General features: G+C 43.2%; 1 protein-coding gene across 2 annotated transcripts in view; it reads right to left on the reverse strand.

The window, feature by feature from the left end:
• Positions 1-20,945, reverse strand: part of LOC123349632 (protein BEAN1-like) — a 103,090-nt gene that overhangs the window by 13,520 nt on the left and 68,625 nt on the right. For both annotated transcript variants that reach the window (XM_044987843.1, XM_044987842.1), the window contains 2 exons: positions 18,185-18,394; positions 10,325-10,466 (listed from right to left, as the gene is read on the reverse strand). In XM_044987843.1, coding sequence (XP_044843778.1) covers positions 10,325-10,466; positions 18,185-18,394 — 352 coding nt within the window. The remainder of the gene's footprint in view (positions 1-10,324; positions 10,467-18,184; positions 18,395-20,945) is intronic.

The raw sequence follows: 20,945 nt of genomic DNA on the forward strand, positions 1-20,945 counted from the left end.
CTGGTTGAGAACCCCTGAAGTACACCACAGGTTGTGATAGGCATGTATTGGACTTATGGATCTTGAAAGGCATGTTGGGGAGCTATTGATCATCATAGGAAAGGAAATGTCAATTTGTGATGCATTGCTCTTATCTGTCAGTGGAACTTTTTATGCTATTGGACTGTGGATTTTTCCTAGTTGTTTATATTTTTAAATAGAGACAATCTACACCTGAGATGTCTGAGTGATTTAAAAAAAATCTATTAAATGCATTTATCCTATTTTTAGTATAGGCTTCTATTTTGCTGGTGAGTTAGTAAGCATTAAAGTACTATTTTCTCAAATGCGAAGAAAGTTTTAAAAAATTCCTCTCCGTATGGACAGATTTCAGGTGCTTGTGGAGTGCTGCATCCATTGGAAGTGCTGGCCCTATTAAAAATCACCAACCGCCTGTGCCACTTGATGTAAACCATAGCAGTTATGGATTCTGTGTCACCATCCACCTGATTTAATTTTCAAACTTTAGTCTATAATGAAGTCATGAAAGTCTATTTTATTTGAATAACTATTTGATCCCTTTCTGGAGATATCAGTATCCATTGACATAGCACCTGTAACATGCACGTTTGTAATACACCCATGTTGCTTCTGCCCTCCCAGCTACAGCCTCATCATATCAATATCCATCTTTCTCTGAGAGTCAATAATAATAGGTCAGGATTTTTAGTACGACTGGCCCTGAAGCAGGGAAAAAAAGAGGTGATAATTAACAGTGTTGTTATTCTGCCATTACCTCATTTCCAACAAATCTACAACACCCTTCGATAGGAGACAGACATTCATGTACCATGACTTAGAGACATCTAGTAACACAGTCTCACTAATGCTAGACCCAGAAGTTGAGTGAAAGACAAACTGTAAACAAAGGAAAACTGTGAAGCAAGAGCAGGACACATAAGACTTCAATTAGAGGTGAATCAATGACTTGTCCTTTCAGTTCTGTTGATGGTTCTGGGGATATGATGATCCTCTGACTTGAAAAGGTTGAATCATGATAGTGTGGCTCTAATGCAACGCCATTGTCAGCATGCTGTAAAGGTTTGGGAATGATGAGTGCCAGCCAATAAGGTGTTGAGTACTCTCAATCCATGTTGATTTCAACAAGAACTGATGGCACGCCCAGGCATGCAGTATTGAGGCTTGAGAAACTGATCCAGCACTCACTAAAATCAATGGGTGTTTCTACTGGCAGTCAGCTCAACCTCTCAATAAGCTGGTCACATATGCATGACACAGGTGGCTATAACCAAACAGAAAATTGTCCTTTAAAGAATACTGACTCTCTTTTCTAGAACTGTGAGAAACTGGCTATCTCCTCTGAGTGAATACGCTTGTGAGACTCAGGAGACTTTTGGAAAGCTTAATTGAAGTCAAATAAAAAGGTGGTGTGAAGCTGCACTCTCACTCTAGTAGAGAAGAGACTAATTAGCTCTTCTGGCTGGTTTAGCACTAATCAGGCACACCTGTAAGACTTACACTGCCTGGAAGGTGCAGAGCTTTAAGAGGGACACACTCCTCTGGGGAGGGGGGTTTGAACTGGAAGATTTTTATACTGCAGGGACTGCTGACCCTCTGAACCAGATCAGCTAAGAGGCAGACAGCTGTAGGCCTTGCTGCCCCTGAAATGGCATGGATCAGCTATAAGCAGGTACCCCAAGAGGAGGGGCTGGAGGTAAACCCTAATTAAAGACACTGTACTAGCTGATAAGCCAAGCCCCAAAGGGGTAACTCCAAAGGACTGCTTGAGGGACAGACTACCTTTGCCTTTCTTTTACTCTGATTTACCCCATCTCTCAAGGGAAAGAGAGACTAGGATCTTCCTTTGTTTGTTTGTTTGGAAAACCCCGTGTATGCTACAAATGGGATGGACATTACACACAACCTGAATTGGGGTCTGGTAGAGAGTTGGGGAGCCTTAATCCTCACAGGTGGGAAAACAGACACTTGAAAGAAAAATAAATCAGAAAAACAAAGAGCAGTTAAAAGCAGAGCAGTGTGGCAAAATGGCTGTTTCTTTAGCCTTTCTTGGTAATGAGTCCCCTTCTTTTGACACTTGGTGTCTTTTTTTACAAAATATTATAAACAGCAGCTGTTACAGATATTAGAGAACCCAGAGTATTCAGAGAAAAGGAAACTAAAGAGGTGAGAGAATCCATGAATGTTAAGGGTGAGGGGAGGAGGCAACCTGCAAGTTAAACTCTGATCCTACTTACAGGAAATGGACTGTGAAACTTGGTGTTGTGGTAAGTGTGTGCACTGTCTCTAGAGTCTGAGCTCCTCAGGGCAGGGATTGTACCTGATCGCTGTTCAGAAAGTGCTGACCACATCTTGGCAGTGACCAAAACCAAATAATGATGGTAATGCCCGTTTTAGATAGTCCAGGACTCTGAAGAGTAGTAAGATGTGGGAGGTGTGGGGCAAGCAGATACCTGAGTATGGGTTCTGTTCCCATCTCTGCAAAAGATTGGTCCTGTGTAAGTCACTTAACTTTTCTGTGCCTCTGTTCTCTCATAGTTAATAGTCAGCTAAAAAACTTCTCTTCTCGAAAATTGAAGTTGATTGTAGACATTTTTCATTCAAGATGTAGTTAGAACAGTTGTACTGACAAAGTACTGTACTTGGGATCCAGTCCTCCAATCCCGGAAGATGTGTGTCGTATATTATTGGAGTCTAACAAATAATATTAGGTTCGTGTTTTCAGTGGGATTACTTGGATGAATAAAAGCTGCAGGACTGGGGCCTTACTTTGCAATATGCATGGAAGGGAAAAAAAGTCTTGCAGAAAACAGTTGTGGCTCAGGGACATTTACAATTTTTATAAAAATAAGGTATTAAATATTAAAGATTGTTTGTCAAATGAGAGCTTTTAAAAGGAATGGAAGCACATGCAAGCCAGTATCTTAACTAGATAAATTGCTATTTTGTATATTGTCATGCAGCTTTAAAATTACCAAAGCAATTAAAATAAATATGTTCCAAAGAAAATCAATCATTTTGTGATGAAAATTTTGTGTGACAAATTTCAGCCTGGAAAGAATTTTTTTACATACAAATTATAAACCCTTGATAAGCAGTGTTTAGTGAGTGTCTGCATTACCATTATAAATGAGAGTGAAGCTATGGGCACTGCTACAGTAATCAAAACCAATTAAGAAAATTGTGCCTTCTTAAAATAATCCATTATGCATTTATCTCCATTAGAACTTCCAGACTTCACATGGTGTCTCTTCGGATGTTTATATCCCCAATATTCATTTTAATATATCAACACTGTGTTTGTTAGTGTCCTCTCATATCTGAGGACCACTGGAAAATAACCCACACTATGATGGGTGAGTGTGTAAAGTTATGAATAGGCTCATGCTTCTAGGAGAGGGCTTTGATTTGATTAATCTAAAAATGAGTTTTCCAGCAGGTGACAGAAATATCCAGTTTGGTAGGTATCCTGTTCTAGCCAGTGGAAAACCAGAGGAGAACTCAGCAAGGATTTTTTTCCTAGGAGGGTAACTATCTTACTTTTTTCAGTTCTGACTATCGAGGGCCTCTTAACTTTATTGTGGCCATACTACATAGGGCAAGGGATTTCTGGCTAGAAAATCTTGGGATGCCAGTGGGTTCTGAGGTATTGCTGCTTTTAGTGCTGCAGCATATTCCATTTAATAATAGTTGGCACTTCTATGGTGCAGTTTTGAAAAACTGCTCAGTGTTATCAACATGATCAGAGTTAGGCAGTCACTGGAAATTTTACCATTGACTCAAATAGGAGCCGAGTTAGGCTGATTCTGAGTTTCGCACCCACAGTGTGCCTTTTATCGCTGAATTTCAAACATTAATGACATCTCTCAGCATCTATTTGAGGTAGATATTATTAGACTCATTTTACAGAAGAAATTGTGAAACAGAGGCACAGGATTTGGTTCAAAGCCCACTGAAGTCACTTACTCTCTGCACACCATTCATGATTTTATAGACCTCTATTATATCCCCCTTTAGTCCTCTCTATTTTTAAACTGAACAGTCCCTATCTTTTTCATCTGTCCTCATATGGAAGCTGTTCCATACCCCTTATTATTTTTGTTGCCCTTCTCTGTATCTTTTCCAATTCTTGTATATCTTTTTTGAGATGAGGTTACCAGAACTGTATGCAGTATTCAAGATGTGGGCATACCATGGATTTATATAGTGGCATTATGATATTTTCTCTCATTATATATCCCTTTTCTAATGGTTATTAACATTGTTAGCCAGGGCCAGCTCCAGGTGCCAGCGCAGGAAGCAGGTGCTTGGGGTGGCCAATGGAAAGGGGCGGCATGTCCAGGTCTCCGGTGGCAATTCAGCAGCGAGTCCCTCTAGGACGGAAGGAGTGGCCGCCGAATTGCCGCTGAAGAATGAAGCAGCATGGTAGAACTGCCGCCGAAGTGCCGCTGATCGCAGCTTTATCTTCTCCCCCGACCCCATTCGCCACTTGGGGTGGGAAAAAACACTGGCGCTGGCCCTGTGCTTTTTCAACTGCTGCTGCATGCTGCAAATTCATATGACGGTGATGGGTGACCTCTGGCAAAGGGCTGGATCTTGCATTTTATCCTGATGATGTTTGGTTGCGTTTCTTTTTTCGTAACTCTTGTGGAATAGAATTCCACGCTCTGGATTCTTTGTGCCAGGGGGCATGGATCTTCTTTCTCAGCAATAATGGCTAGCGTTCTTGGAAGTAAGTATCTTGCTTTCTTTTGTAACAGAGGCTTCAAATGTTTCAGGATGACATAACACCATATAAAACTGCCCCAGCATTGTAAAACTTATCTGTATATGATAGGAACAGGGTATGAAGTGAATCCAAGTACCATTTTGATTCTTTCATTTAAGACCTGTCAGTTTTTTTTCTTCTCACGTAAAATCAATTTGACAGACGTTCACACAGATCTCAGATTCATTAGCAAGTCATTACATCTCCTAAAGGGATGTTTATGGATATGAGCACTATATATTTAGGGCTGTCAAGACAAATTGACCAAACTGCTTCTGTTTAACTGCCCCGTGAGTGTAGCAGGACTATGACAAAACCGAGTGCCTGGTATTCCTCTAAATCTAATCTAAGAAATGATTAGAAAAAGCATTTATAGTGATAATCAAATTGAGCCCTAAATGAGATTTGCAGCTCAGACATCAAAGCAATTAAATTATTAACATCCCAAGGCATTTTTCATAAATTTCCCAATTAGAGGTTATATAAATAGTATTCTTCACTGGACATCCTACTGGAGAGCTGTGTGTGGATGCAGCACCTTGCATAACTATAGCAAAGTCAGGGCTGGTGCAAGGATATTTCGCGCCCTAGGCGAAACTTCCACCATGCGCCCCCCCCCAGCGCCCCTGCCCTGAGGCGCCCCCCCGCAGCAGCTCCCCCCCCTCCGGCCTGAGGCACCCCCCCTTGCGGCAGCTCCCCACTCTCCACCCTGAGGCACCCCCCCGCCCCAGCTCACCCCTGCTCTGAGCATGAGCACCCTGAGCACGCCATCGCTGCTTCACTTCTCCTGCCTCCCAGGCTTGCGGCGCCTAAGCTGATTGGTGCCGCAAGCCTGGGAGGCAGGAGAAGTGAAGCCGCTTACCCCTGCCCCACCTCCTCACCGAGCACGCAGTGGAGGCGGGGCAGAGGTGAGCTGGGGTGGGGAGTTCCCCTGCATGCCGGCCCCCCACCTTACTTGCTGCAGGTGGCCCTGCCCCAGCTCCCTCCACCTAAATGCCGGCGGCGACCAGGGCGGCTGAAGATTCGGCCGCTGTGGTTGCTGCCGAAGAAAATGGCGCCTCCCAAATCCTAGCACCCTAGGCGACCATCTAGGTCGCCTAAATGGTTGCACTGGCCCTGAGCAAAGTGTAGGTAGATTTTTTGTGGACTGTTCCCCTAGGAAATCTAGGGTGTTGTGCTCTTCACTGCTCAGTTTGAGCTGAGATATCAAGTGGAATTTTGTCTTTCTGTGAAAGAGATTCATGAAATGTAGAGGAAGGTCAAATTGAGTATAGAGGTATCTCTGTTTTGTTTGTTCCTACTAATGCTCCTCTTCTGATCTTGAGCTAAATATACAATGGCAGATACTCTTCTGCATCAGGACAGCTTTGTGCTGCCTGAGCTGGCCCAGGAGGATCTCGCTTATGCAGTGGGATTCTCAGGTTAGTTACTCCTATGCCATGCAGATGGCATAGTCAGGAGAAAGAGGGCATGGTTGGGCTGTCCCTCTGCCCTGGCAATCCTGAGCTACAGCTCTCGGGGCTGTAGGCAGCTGTACAATTTTATTCCTACCTGCTCACATGCAAACACTTTTTACTTTGTATTTAGTTGTAATTTTTCTTGGTTGCTCGGGGCATCTTTGTTTTTGGTTTAATTCCTCAAGATCCTTGTTCTCTTTGGCTGAATTAGTCTTGTTTTTTTAGGGAAAGTTGTGCTCTGCTCACAAAGCAACCCTTTCCCTTGCCTCATGTGGAGGTTGTCTTCCCTCAGACTGGTGCAAATTAACCTGAGAATGGGTGTCAGTCAGGGCTGGCGTTAGACTCGCTGGGGCTCAGGGCGGAAACTAAGGAGTGGGCCCCCACCCCACTGTGCCATGCGGGGCCAAAGCCCAAGCCTGCGTGCTCCACAGTTTGAAAACCTCTAATTAAATGTGATTTATTTCCATTTTTAGAAATTAAATTACTGCAATACTTGCATTACATTTATCCACAGTGACTCTGTATGTTTGAAGTAACTTAGCTTCGTGGGCTTCCCCCTCCCCTGTGGCATGGGGCCCAGGGAAATTGTCCTGCTTGCTGCCCCGGTGCCAGTAGCATGGGCCAGATCGTGCAAAATCTTACTGAGATGAGCAGTCCCATCAGGGCTGGCTTTAGGCTGATTCCCTGGAATCGGGCCCCGCGCTTTAGGCGCCTTTTTAAATTTTTTTACTCACCTGGCAGCAGTCCGGGTCTTCGGCATTTCGGCGGCGGGGTGTCTGCAGAAGACCCGGAGCGAGGGAAGGACCCCCCTCCCACCACCAAAGATCCAGACCGCTGCCAGGTATTCAAATTGGGCCCCGCAGTTCCTAAAGCTGGCCCCGAGTCCCATTGACTTCAGTGGAACTATCTGCATGGGTAAGGGCTTGTAGGATTGGTCCTCAGGGTATGCTTTCATAGCTGAATAATGCCATGGCTTTACAAATTCTCAAGTGCAAGAGAGCTTTTTTTTTGTATAATCTGATTGCTGTGGATTTTGGAAGTCACATCTCTCCTACTTCAGGCACATCTGGATCCTGAGATGCTGTCTAGCTTTGGGATTACAAATGATGCACCCATTGCAGAGGCTGTTAATTTCTCCTCCAGCTCATGATTGGTTAGCACAACACTTACCCCTCCTCTAATCGCAGAAAAACGGGAAATCTATTTTATGTTCTTGGTTTTCTCCAACCAAACTACCTAATCCCACTCTCTCTCTGGTTTAAGACCTGAGTACAAAACCTAGTGAAAATGATAGTCTGAAACAATTATAGTCACCCTTGGCCATAGAGTGGCTCCACTCTTGCTCCCAGGAATTTTTCAGATGGATGTTTTTAGCAAAAATAATATGCTCAAGAATGCTCAGCTCAGTGGCACCTGACATTTGGGGGTGACATAGCAGGACAAAACATTAGAACAACATTGTGAACTGAAACAAACTTTTCTGGTGCTTGCCCAGAGCATTAGAACACCCATAGACTCCTATCGCTTTAGGTGTGTGCTAGGGAGGTTTTAATTTTATCACTGCTGTTAATGCAATGATGCTTAGTCTGGGCTGCCATTTATTTCTGTTCCTCACCCCTTTTCCCTCATGCTTAGGCCACATCATCATTATTGATTTGTTGGTGCCCCAGATTAGTTTTACATGACATGTTCCTCTCTGAATTAGAAGGAGAAACTCCAGTAATTCAGCTAACCTGACATCTTGCTATACCTATTATTCAAAATTTTTATTTAGTACATAGCAAAGTGGGTGCTTAATATTTTTAAATTTTATTGGGACTTGCACAAGGACAAACAGTAAATAAAAGTTAGTCCTAGAACACTCTTCCCCTGGCTCGCAGGCCCAGCCCTAACCCACTAGAACACAGCACCTCTCCATACACATTGTCTTGGAGAACAGCCCTCAATCCAAATCACAATAACTTGGCTGGTTCTAACACTCTCTACTAGTCAGAAAATAGACACTTGAACATTATGCCATGTGGCCATGGTATGAAGGTAGCTATGCTGAATGTGGTGGGGTGGCTGCTTCTCACTGGTAGGTAAAGGGTTAAAGCCACCTTGGGGAGGCTGCATGGGAGGCAGCCAATGAGGAAAAGGCTTATAGTGCCAGCCAATCAGGAGAAGCTTTTTGGAACAGCCAATCAGGGCCAGGCTGGCCCATATAAGATGGGCTGCTCAACCTCTCCCTGGAGTGCAAGGGAGAAGCACTGGCCACCTTAGATAGAGCAGTGCTGGGCAGGGTCAGGGAAGCAAGAGGGTGCTCCAGCCTGAGGACTGCCAGACTGAGGCCCCAATACAAAGGACCGGGATGGCCAGCAGGAGGTGCTGCAGTGGTGAGTTACACCCTGTCACACTTACCCATCATACTAATATTTTTATATTCTGTATTGCAATCCTTTTGTGAACTGAAGTTTACACAACAATATATAATACATTCAGTGAAAGCTTAAATGCCTTACTACATAATTCTCCACATTTTACTTTGAACCATCTGCTAAACTCTGCTTTTCCTGAGATTTGGCCCCAACCATGTTGCTAAGATATAAAATTTAAGTTTTTGAATATTTGTCAAAACTATTCAGTGTTTTCTGTCTTGAATATTTAACTACTTTGATAGCGAGACTGGGCCACACAACAGCGGCACTTTGTACAGCTCAGGACTGGGATAGGGAATGGGAAAGTGGTTGTTAGCCACTTTTATGCCTCTCTGATCCTGGTCTATCAAGGTGCTGGCTGGTCCCTAAGTACAGTGTAGACTGTAGAGCACCTTGAGGGCTGCTCTAAATGATACAAAATTGCTCTTGGCCCCAGAAGCCCAAATGCAGCTGGGGATTGCCAAAGCTCAGAGATATTCTGGCCATGCACCCCTGTGCCAAAGGGATGGTGTAGAACTATTATGGCAACTGTGTGTCACCTGGCAATTCCCCTTATGCAAGGGATATCTTGAGGGGCCAATTAAAAAGCTTTCTGGCAGTGGAGGATGGCACTTCCAATCCTGTGCAAACTATCTGCTAATAAAAAACACTCCTTTCCTAGTACTGAGCTGGTTCCAGGTAAACAGCTCACCGTACACGTATCCACTGACCGCAACGGGACACTTGACATGCTTTGATCAGTGAGGGGTTTTCAGGAGTGGGCCCCAGAGCAATCTGTACGTGTCAGTGGATTGATGTACAGCCGTTCTGTGGATTTAGATGCTGGGTTCTGGTTGATTTCACACTTCTAGTCTAAGTGCTTTGAAAAAAACATATCGGGGGAAACAAGCATTGATTGCTTGGTATGGCTTGGAGATAGTTAATAGCTCCTTTGGAGGGATCAACAAAGGGCAAAACGGGTGCCAGAGCCAGAAGAAATAGAGACCTAACCACGGTAAAACAGGTTTATGGGATAAAGCTGTCTGCTTGCTTCCCCCATAGCACAATCAGAGCAGGTAGCAAGTGCAGTGCCAGCAGGCAAAACATTGGTCAAATCATGTACTAATCATGGAGCTTCTTGCACATCGATCGTATTGCTGTATGTCTACCTTCCTGTCTATTCACCTTATCTGTCTTCTGACTTAGTGGTACCTATTTACCAGGTTCTTGCATATTTCCATTTTGTGGACTTGAGCCATGATCAGATATTTTCAGTAGCATTTTCTCTGCCATTGATCCAATTCTCTCCCATCTTGGAATGTGTCTGGTTAGTTCTGGTGGCCCCAAGAACTCCCAGGAAGGTCTTCTCAACCACAATTTGAGGATATTGAGCTACTATACACAACAGGGTGGCCAAAACGTTCTGTTTACAAGTTTTTATTTGTCCTTGTTAATTTTATTACCTTATACTAAAGACTATTATCCAAATATATTTATACTACCTCTTTTGGAGTACTTAAAGAGTATTTACTTATGACTAGGTAACAGTCCCTTTTCACATAGGCTTAGTCAGCAAAATACAAATATAATCACAACTTTCTTTTGCAAAAAGAACTACCACTCCTGTACCTATAATATGTAAATAACCATAAAAAGGGCTGGCAGAAACCCAGAAATGTGCTTACCATGGAGGTGAGTCAGGATACATGATATTGACCTGAGAGAGAGTCTCCATGTAGGAACCAAAGTCAAAAGCTGGTGGGAACTCCTCTGTGCAGGTGGATCTCAGTTCTCCAATTGAGCCACCATAGGAGAAGCCATCTGGAGCTATAAAACAAGCAATTAATACTGAGTCTTTTCTCCATGGTAGCTTCACTGCTGCTCTGCCATAATTTATACCTATAGTCCTCAAATGAGACAGTAGGATTGTTGGTGTTTTGGGGCAAGCAGGTCTTAGGGAATTGTTTTATTTCCTTGTCAGGGATGGCTGCCAACTAAATCCAAGCTACTGTGTATCATGGTGTGGAGCTAGGAATATACACCCCATGCAACTCCCCAAATTGTCAATGTCATCAGTGCTCTACCCAAATAGAATACAAGGTCTGTACACAATCTCAAATGTTAGCACTGCTTCTCCATAACCACTGAAGATATTGGGAGCTGCATATATTCAGCACCTCTGAAAACCAGCTCACTTCTATGTAGGTGTCTAAATAAGGGGCTAGGTGCCTAATTTTAGGCACCTGTGGGTATGTCCACACTGCGATGGAGGTGTGACTGCAGAATAGGTAGACATATCTGAGCTAGCTTTGATCTAGCTAGCCTGAATAACAATAGCAGTGAAGCTGCAGCAGCACAGGGGTAGTTGCTTAAGTACACATCTGGGTCCTGATTGGGCTTGTAAAACCTGTGTGGCTGCCCATACTGCCATGGCTTGACTGCTATTGTTTGAACTAGATAGATGAAAGTAAGCATGAGTATGTCAGCATGTGCTGCAGTCACACTTTTGATTGCGATGTAGACATACCCTTAATTTGAGTCCTTAACACTAGGACTCACAGGGGAAAAGAAACTGGAGAACGGGACTGAGAAAAGAAAAGTTGCAGTCATTATGTGGCTCCCACACAGATATCAGGAAACTGGCTCAAACAGGGTACAAGCAGGGAGTGCTGTGTAAAGGGGCGCAGTCTTCCATTGGAAGTTTGCCTCTTTAGATTTTTGGCACACCCTGGAGGTGTCAAGAGAGAAACTGCTGGCACCTTCTCTGCAGTCAGTGTTGGGCTTGCCTGCACATAGGCTGTCCCTGAGACAGGAGCTAGTAGCATAATGGAGAGAATACCACCACAGACCTCTTAGCTGCACCACTTTGTTCCAGGCTCCTGGCCCCTCTCCCTTTTTCTTCAAGCACTAGAGAGAGGCCCGTAGGGAGGGGAGTCAGGAGCTGATGTTTTTGGTAGGGCAGAGGTGAGGAGATTACTCTTGGAAGGGGAGGGGGAGCAGACAATGAGATGCTGGGAGGCTTCACTGGCTGGCTGCCCTACAACCCCCACTTATGGAAAACAGTCTGTTCCTGAGCAGCTTGGGAGAAGAGGAGGAGCTAGCAGCCAGCATTTCAGTGGGGACAGCAGCTGTGGACCCTTGCAGATGGGTGAGGATGGCTAAATGTAACTGAACTGTAGGGGAGAGTTCATCTGGTCTGAATTAAGTTAATTGGGGGCAACCTGGTGCCCAGAGAAGCCTAGTCAGGGACTCTTTCCCCAAGCCCACCAGTGCCTAGACAGTAGCCCTCTTCCTCCCCGCACCTACTTCCATTGGTAACTGATTACACAACTCATTTGTTTAACTCCAACAGTAAGTAACTATATTTGTGTGTAATTTCAAAATGTACAATGCTAATGGCTTCCTAGAGATTTTGTAGGGAGATGCTTCATAAAACACTTTTGTTTTTACTTTCAAACTACAATTATGCAAAAGTGGGGGTTTCTTTTTTGGTAGGTAGTCAAATAAGGCTTGGATTGAATAGGCAGCTCAGGTGAAAGGTCCCACAAAATGAAAAGTGAACACCTGGGTTGTAATTTGTAAATTATGCAGTTATTCCTCCTGCTGTTGAAAGCTAATGCTGTGTTTCTTTTGGAGCGTGGGGGTGTGTGGAAATAAAGGTGCAAAAGTTTGAAGTGATTGCATCAGAGTAACATCTATAAAAAGACCTACCACCGTAATTCATAGCATGAAGGGATCAGTGATAAAAGGTCAAGTCAATTTTTAGGCAGAATGACCAACATATTTTTAATAATGAAGCATCTGATCAATACAGTGAGTCAAGAAATAAACAGCTATTGTTAAAGGCACCATATTCTGTTGAAGGAGAGTTACTCAGAGCAATAAGGTCTGACCTTAGCTTCAGAAAATGTATATAAATCAATGCACTAAAATAAGATGGAGATGGGGGAGGGAACAGTAGGCCTAAGGGGGCATGATTTTTTAAGCTGTTTTCCTGTCAATATTGCCTAATGCATACCTAGCCTTATCTAGAAAACCAGACATCTGTAAGGACACTGCTTAACCACTAGCTTAGGAGATGCCAGGGTGTCATTAAAAAATTCTGGTACAAATGTGAAGGATGAGGTAGAGTGAAAATGAATGGATTGCGTTAGGTATAAATGGGATAAGGCTTGTTACAGACGGAGGTAAACTCTGTAAGATTCCCCTTGGGGCATCTTTTCCAGACTCTTCTGTTAAGGGAATAGTGTTTGCAGGTGGTCTATGCACCTATCCAAGACCCCCTGCAGCTTTTCCTGGCAGCTCAGCTCATGTGGCAGCTAGAACTAAGGGAATTCCTAGGAGACTAAGTAGGAAATTGAATACAATAGCAGGTCTCCAGTGACATGATGCTTCCACCCCACAGCTCCACCTCCAGCCCTCCCCTTTGTGAACAGAAGGGGCAAAATCAATCTAATAAAGGACTTCTGTGTTCTTTCCCCAGCTCTGATGGTAGTTGTCAGATCTCCCTTCTTGTCCTGTAAGAGTTACCAGGAAAGCTAGTCACAATTTCATGTACAGTAGCATCATGTACACTGCAGGCAGAGCTTTCAAAATCTTCTGTAATTTTCCTATGGCTTTTCTATATGAACAAAAATAACCAGGACAAATTGTCCCCGACTCCCTTAAGGAGCCAACAAGATGATGATTTTATTGCCTGTCTAGTTTTATGTCAGAGACGTCATCCACAATGTGACTTTTTTTTTTTTTTTTTTAATTTTGCAGGTGGTTACTCCACAACCAGGTGCACTTCATGGAATGTCAGCATTACTCAGAGGCAGGCTAGGCCTGTTCTTTAGTGAGCTGACAAGGGCAGCCATGTTTCACAGAGGCAGTTTAACTCACTGATGTAGAAAAATAGTGTGCATAAAAATTCATTTGTGAATAAAAAGTAGCCACTGTGAACTGTGTGCCTGCCTCCCATTTGGTAAGATATTTATAAGGTGCACTGCAAAGTGGTTCCTTGCAATGATTACTCTGTCAAGGGCCAGATCTGCAGCTGATATCAACTAGCATAACTATATCAGAGCCAGTGGAACTATGCCAGTTTACACTGGTTGAGGATCTGGCCCTGGAGTCTGCGCTCATTGCCGGCACCACTGCTTTGATATCAGATTTAAATTAGACTTTTCTTTACCACAAACAGTCAGCAAATCTTCACAGCTATGGGTTACCCTGAGAAGACTTGTCTGAAACTCAAAATAGTGATGTAAACTTCCTAAAGGTGTTCTGAGCAGTAGCTAGAAAAGATAAGAATATAATTTGTGCCCTCTAATGAAGCAAATCGCCCTAGATCCATGAATTAGGGCTGTGACTGTAAATAGGGGTCAATATTTTTTTTTATTTTGAGGGAGGTCTCTGCCAGAGTAGTAATCTTTTTGGATAGGGGTTGGGACACACTTTGAGTTCGGGACTGTTTGTGCCTTCCTCAAGCAGTTTTCATGTGTGTGTCCATCTTCAATTAATTTTTCAGGGTCATTTTAATAGGCTAACTTGTTACTGGTGGAACTCCACCAGGGATTAATTCAGGGCACCATGTTTACTATACCTCTTCTATGCTTAGTAAACTTAGTCAGCCAAATTCACAGTGCTTCCTGGTGCTACCACTGGAGCCAATGGAAATGTTCCCAGATGCTATGGTAATGGCTGCTAAGGTAAAACCTTAAGATAGGCAGATGAGCACCACTGAGCTCAAGATTATTATTTTGATTTTTTTCTTAAAAGATGCTGCTAAGCCTTTCGTACAACTTAACACTTATTTCTAATAATCAGTTGGTAGATTGTCCTTTTCTCTGGGGGCTTTGATGCCCCCCCATGTTGGTATGAAGCTGAAATATTAACATAGGCATTTTTGTTTAAACAATGACAACTTCATCTTATATAATACACAGATGTTTTGGCATTATAAGGTGTTGTATACCAGCTTTACTGATGATACAGTAACTGTACAGCTCAGGGATTAGTGCCCTAATTGCTGCAAAGCCAGAAAAAAGAGCAGAAAAAAATAAGTCTTATGAAAACAGTAGACGTTGCTTGTAATTTATCTCCAATGGACTAAGGTTTGTTTATTTATTACTAAATATAGCAATTCTAAAAGGTGAAAAATGTGAATCTAAAGCCTGGTCTACACTAGGCGTTTAAACCGGTTTTAGGAGCGTAAAACCGATTTAACGCCACAACCGTCCACACTAGGAGGCACCATATATCGATTTTAATGGCTCTTTAAACCGGTTTCTGTACTCCTCCCTAACGAGAGGAGTAACGCTAGTATCGGTATTAACATATCGGATTAGGGTTAGTGTGGATGCTGATCGACGGTATTGGCCTCCGGGAGCTATCCCACAGTGCAGCAGTGACCGCTCTGGACCGCAATCTGAACTCGGATGCAGTGCTCAGGTAGACAGGAAAAGCCCCGCGAACTTTTGAATATTTCCTGTTTGCCCAGCGTGGAGCTCCGATCAGCACGGGTGACGATGCAGTCCGAAATCAAAATAAAAAAAGAGCTCCAGCACGGACCATGCGGATGTGATCGCTGTAAGGGCAGGCAAATCCGTTCTATCAGCGCTCCGTTACAGAAGATGAAATTCAGAATCCTTTTTTAAAAATCTCCAGACAGACGCCATAGCAGGGACTCAGCGCACTGCAGCGTGACAAGCGTAACGGAAAGCCAAAGAATCAAATGGACGCTCATGGACTGGAGGACTGAAGCTATCCCACAGTTCCTGCAGCCTCCGAAAAGTATTTGCATTCTTGGCTGAGCTCCAAATGCTTCTAGGGTCAAACACAGTGTCCGCGGTGGGTCAGGGCATAGCTTGGCAATCTACTCCCCCACCCCCCCCACCCCACCCACCCCCAGAAGCGAAGGGAAAACAATCCTCTGACTCTTTTACATGTCACCCTATCTTTACTGAATGCTGCAGACAGACACGATGCTGCAGCCGTCAACACCAACATCCTCACTCCCCGCCTGCCATGGGTGGCTGATGGTACAAAAGGACTGGTAACCGTCCTAGTCATCAGCCTATTGGCACATGGGGCAGTAACCATGCTGACTAGCATCCGTCAGGTCGATCAAGGGCTCCTGGCCCTAATTTTTTCTGGTGGATGGTGCAGTATGGCTGGTAACCATCGTCATCATAGCAACAGGGGGCTGAGCTCCATCAGCCCCCACCCTTCATGTGTAAAGAAAAGATTCAATTGTCCCTAGACTAGCAGAGGGATGCTGGGCTCCTCTCCTCCACACTCCTTACTGTCCAGTCTGGACTATCATAGCAGCTGGAGGTTGCCTTCCACTCATTTCTCACTAACAAGTCACTGTGTCTTATTCCTGCATTCTTTATTACTTCATCACACAAGTGGGGGGACAATGCTATGGTAGCCCAGGAAGGCTGGGGAAGAATGGAATGAACAGGTGGGGTTGTTGCAGGAGCACCCCCTGTGAATAGCATACAGCTCATAATTTCTGCTGGATCTGACACAGAGCAGCTGTGCTCTCTGGTTCTCTGATACAGTGGTTCTCTAGTACACTTGCCCAAATTCTAGACAGGACTGATTCTATTTTTAGATACCAAAAAGGAGGGATTGACTCAGGGAGTCATTCCCAATTTTGGCTTTTGCGCCCCTGGCTAAGAGCAGCCAGGGGCACTTATGACAGCAGGAAATGGTACAAAAGGACTGGTAGCCATAATCATCCTCACCAGTTCCAATTTATGGAAGGGTTTGGATGGTGCAGTATGACTGGTAACCATCTCTGCTGTCATGCAAAAGCAAAAGCATGCTTCTGTGTAGCGCTGCTGAATCGCCTCTGTGAGCGGCATCTAGTACACATACGGTGAGAGTCACAACAAAAGGCAAAACAAGCTCCATGATTGCCATGCTATGGCATCTGCCAGGGCAATCCAGGGGAAAAAGGCGCGAAATGCTTATCTGCCGTTGCTTTCCCAGAGGAAGGAGTGACTAACGACATTTACCCAGAACCACCCGCGACAATGATTTTTGCCCCATCAGGCACTGGGATCTCAACCCGGAAGTTCCAAGGGGCGGGGGAGGCTGCGGGAACTATGGGATAGCTAGGGAATAGCTACCCACAGTGCAACGCTCCAGAATCCGACGCTAGCCTCGGACCGCGGACGCACACCACCGAATTAATGTGTTTAGTGTGGCCGCGCGCACTCGATTTTATAAAATCTGTTTTACAAAACCGGTTTATGCAAATTCGGAATAGTCCCGTCGTGTAGACGTAACCTTAGATGGGGTCCAAAGACCTTGACCATTTTTGAATTATTTGAAGAAGCTGACTGAAGACACCTCTCTGTTAAACACAGATCGAACGCAAAATGAATAACTATTAAAATAAAGATTGAAGCTCCATTGATTTCAATGGGAGCTTTGTAAATTACCTCAGTAGGCTCAAGTTTTGGTCCAATGTACTTATAAGCGGCCTGAGAGGCATCTTCCAAAACCAGGGTATATTTATTTTTGGTAAGTGGCTTTTCCTCCAAATTATAATGTTTAGAGGTTTTTTCCTTGTAAAATCATAAATGAACAACCCCTTGAGATGAACTAGAATTAAAAAATATATATATAAATTAACTGTCTTATGACAAACTGCAAACTTGTGGGGCTAGATCCTTTGCTGGTGTAAACTGCCAATGCGCCATTTAAATTAAATGATCCTCAACTTCAGTGGAGCTACAGTGCTTTGCAGCAGTGGAAGAGCTGGCCAATGGGATCACTTTTTATATCCATCCCTAATATTTTCCCTTTTTAACTACAGAAGCGCATCTGCTGTCAGTTTTTCTGGTGTAATTACCTCTCAAGATTTTCTGATCTGCAGCCTCAAAATGGCCCAAAAAGTCATCCTGGGCCCCTACATATCTCGTATTTTAAAATCACAAAAGATTTCGGTCACAGGAAGAAAAGATGAGGATACTTTTTTGGTGGTAGGGGGTGGGATGACTAGTGCTGCTGGGAGGGGCTTAAAGTCTAATGTAACCAGATGTCCTGCCATGTTGCCAGGGCAGCATCATTACATGGAACTCTTCACTTCTACAGAAAACAAAGGGGCAATTTTCAAGGTTGGTACAGATTCAAAGACTGAGAACTCCATTATTTCCTGTTCTAGAAACTACTATATGCTGGCTCTAGCAGAGAGAAATTAAAACTAGGCCCACAGACCAATGGCAGTAATGGGATTTCAACAGAGTGCGGCAGGAAATTAGGAGACTATAGACAGGGAGACAAAAATGTGTACAATACCAAAGAAAACTAAGCAGCCTGGCAAACAGGAGCTATGCAGTTGGCTTTCACACATTCATTTTGACCCCTTAAAATATTAAATGTAGTTCTCGTTACTTTACTTCAGTGTCAGCCCAGAGATGCAACTAAACAAGAAAGCCAGTTGTAGCCTCCTTCTGTCTTTTTAATGTTTGCTTTGCAGTTTCTGCAGAGTCATGCTCTCACTATCCATAGGAGCAGTGTAACAAGGCACATAAGCACTATCTCACCATAATTAGCTTCTCTCCTCAGATGTGGGTGTCTTAAGCGTCCATCCTTTCTCAGGCTGCCAACAATGATTGTCACACAGGATAGAAACAGCACAAGTCCAATCACTACTCCAGCTACCAGGAGGGGGGAGACCAGCAAGCTGGCGTCATTGCCGTTTTCACTGTAGCCGGGAAATTCACTGATAGGGCTGCTCTGGTTCAAGTGAACTTCTGCACAGGAGAGAGAGGAGACAGTGCATAAGTGATGCTGAAAGGAACAGACTTGATTAAAGCTTCTGCATAAGCAACAGATATCCAGAGCAACAAGTTACAAATGGATTTCAACTTGGACAGTCATTTGCATCGTACTGATTACATCTTGCCCCTAATGATCTCCTTGTGAAATATTCTTTTAAAAAGATCTTTGAAGAGTAAGAATGTCCTGGCTCCCAGCCAGTAAAACTTCCTGTGTAGCAATGCACATACTCACTTCAAAGGCTAGAAGCTATCTGTAGTGTATTTGTATACCCCCCACCCCGATTATTGCTTCACTATCTTCACAAGATCATAGTTATTTTATTTCTGTCTGTCTGTTCTGGTAGCAAATAATAAAAGTTCCAGTGATCTCTCTAATGGAAATAACTGCCATGAATCTGAATAATTTGTCCGCCAGGGATACTTGGATAAACCTTTTTGGCTCGTCTGAGAGATGAGTGTTCTTTCTCTCTCTCTCTCTCTCTCTCAATGTTGGTGGACATATTATTGAATATGGGCGCTTGGTCAGCCTGGTATGGTATGTTAAAATAATTAATAAAATCAGCCAGCTAGCCTACTCTTTCTGCAGCAATTAATGGTAGTGCACCTGTACTGCAACATCTCTGCAGGCTCTTCTATGCTAGAGTCTGTCTAACTTAGCAGTCCTGATTATCTAGTCATTAAGCATGTCCATTTAACAGCACAGGTTGTCTTCTCCTGCCCAATCTTCTGTATGGCTTCAAGGAACATGTGCTATGAAGAGTGACCCTATTACCTAGACAAGTCCTACATTAATACCCACCTCATTAACAAACAATGTTACATTATAGTGATTACTTATACATATATTTTAAATTTAATGTTAAAGTAACTTTACAGTTAAAGAAAATCTAAGTATTTAAACTATGGCAATGAATAGTGAAAGGAAGATAAATATTCAAATACCCTCACCATTCATACAGTTTCTAAAACAAATGTATAAGGAGCAGTAGGATAGAAGCAATGGATGATTCTGTGATCTTTGTTATGCTGGAGTTCAGACGAGAGTCAGTCATAATGGCCCCTTTTTGCCCTTAAATTCTATGAAATGTCTGAAGTATAAATACATTACATTGCAAAACCCAACCCAAAACTATTTTTTTTCCTCCCTGGGAATTTCCTATTTTTTTTTTTTTAAATAAGGTATATTAACTAAATTTCAGCCATGAACATGTCTATGCAGATGTTATATAATAGGCACCAGCACAGGTATTTATATGCTGAAAATAATTCAAATAAAATGTTCAATGTACATAAACTTTACTTCTGTGAACTTCCCTAACCCAGTTCTCCATAGGTGCCTGTGTGTTTTAAAAGCTCCACAAAGTCTCCTGGAAGACTTACAAACTTTGCATGGATTCCTACATACAATTGGATTTCAGCATGTTAAGCTTTATGGACTAATTAGTCCTACTCTCCTTTCACTCCAAGCAGCTACTGTTTCCTAGACCATATGAAACCTGGTGTCTCTGGGCCTCACTCAATCTCAGCAGATCTAATTCATGATATGGCTATTTATAAGATGCACAGGGACAAGTATAGAGCATTGAAACACATCAGCCACCATCCTGGTGTAAGCTGCAGAACTGAGACCCCAGGTTTGCTTTTGGCTGGGAAGTCAAACTGGCTAGAGGTCAAGTGAGGACTAACAATATTGGGTGAATATAAGTATTATGTTTATCGTGTCTTTAGCAGTAACAAAAGCTTTCCAATACCATGAACAATTCTACTAAATAGTTGTGTGGGAAGTTGCTTTTTGTTTCCCCCCCCACAGTGTATTTTCTGAGCGCTTCTTTCATTCTTATTTCATGTTGAAACTACTGTGTGACTTTGGCCTTGAAAGCAGTGTAAATAAATGCATTTCTGGCATTCCGTGTGTGTGTGCGCGCACTCTGCTATATGTTTATGTAAGAGAAGACAAGGTGGTACTTGCATGTAAGGTGGTAATTTTTAGTTCCTGTAGGAGTTTGTTCCCCAGTGTTGGCTACCCCTTGAGAAAGCTCTGTCTCTTGTACAATGTTCCCTTCCTACTATGATTTTCAATTAAAAAAATGATTTCTCACTGACTATAGGAAAAGTTATTAAAATCTCTGAATCTTCAAACTCCATTTCTAGATTATTTACCTCCAACAGCACACCCAGAGACATAATTCAACAGAAAAGTTGAATAAAACAACAACAAATTTGAAGAGTTAGAATAACTGCAAGTGTTTTCAATGCAAATCTTATTCTGAGACAATCTAGGGAGATTGTACCGGAAGTTTAACCTTGGGTTCTCCTAGAGCTTCTACTGGTGTCATGTGGATGGGCGTGTGTTGAATAGAGTTGATATTCAAAGCGCTGCGTTACTTACACAAAAAATGGAAAGTGTTAGAAATGAGGGGCTTGTATAACAGACATAGCGCTTGACTTGATAGGGTCCCTTACTAAGTAAAGCTGTGGAGGGAAGTGGAACATAAAATAAAACTGTCAATTTCAGGGACAAACT

The sequence above is a fragment of the Mauremys mutica genome, chromosome 14 (genome assembly GCF_020497125.1).
Source record: "Mauremys mutica isolate MM-2020 ecotype Southern chromosome 14, ASM2049712v1, whole genome shotgun sequence".
NCBI lineage: Eukaryota > Metazoa > Chordata > Testudines > Geoemydidae > Mauremys > Mauremys mutica.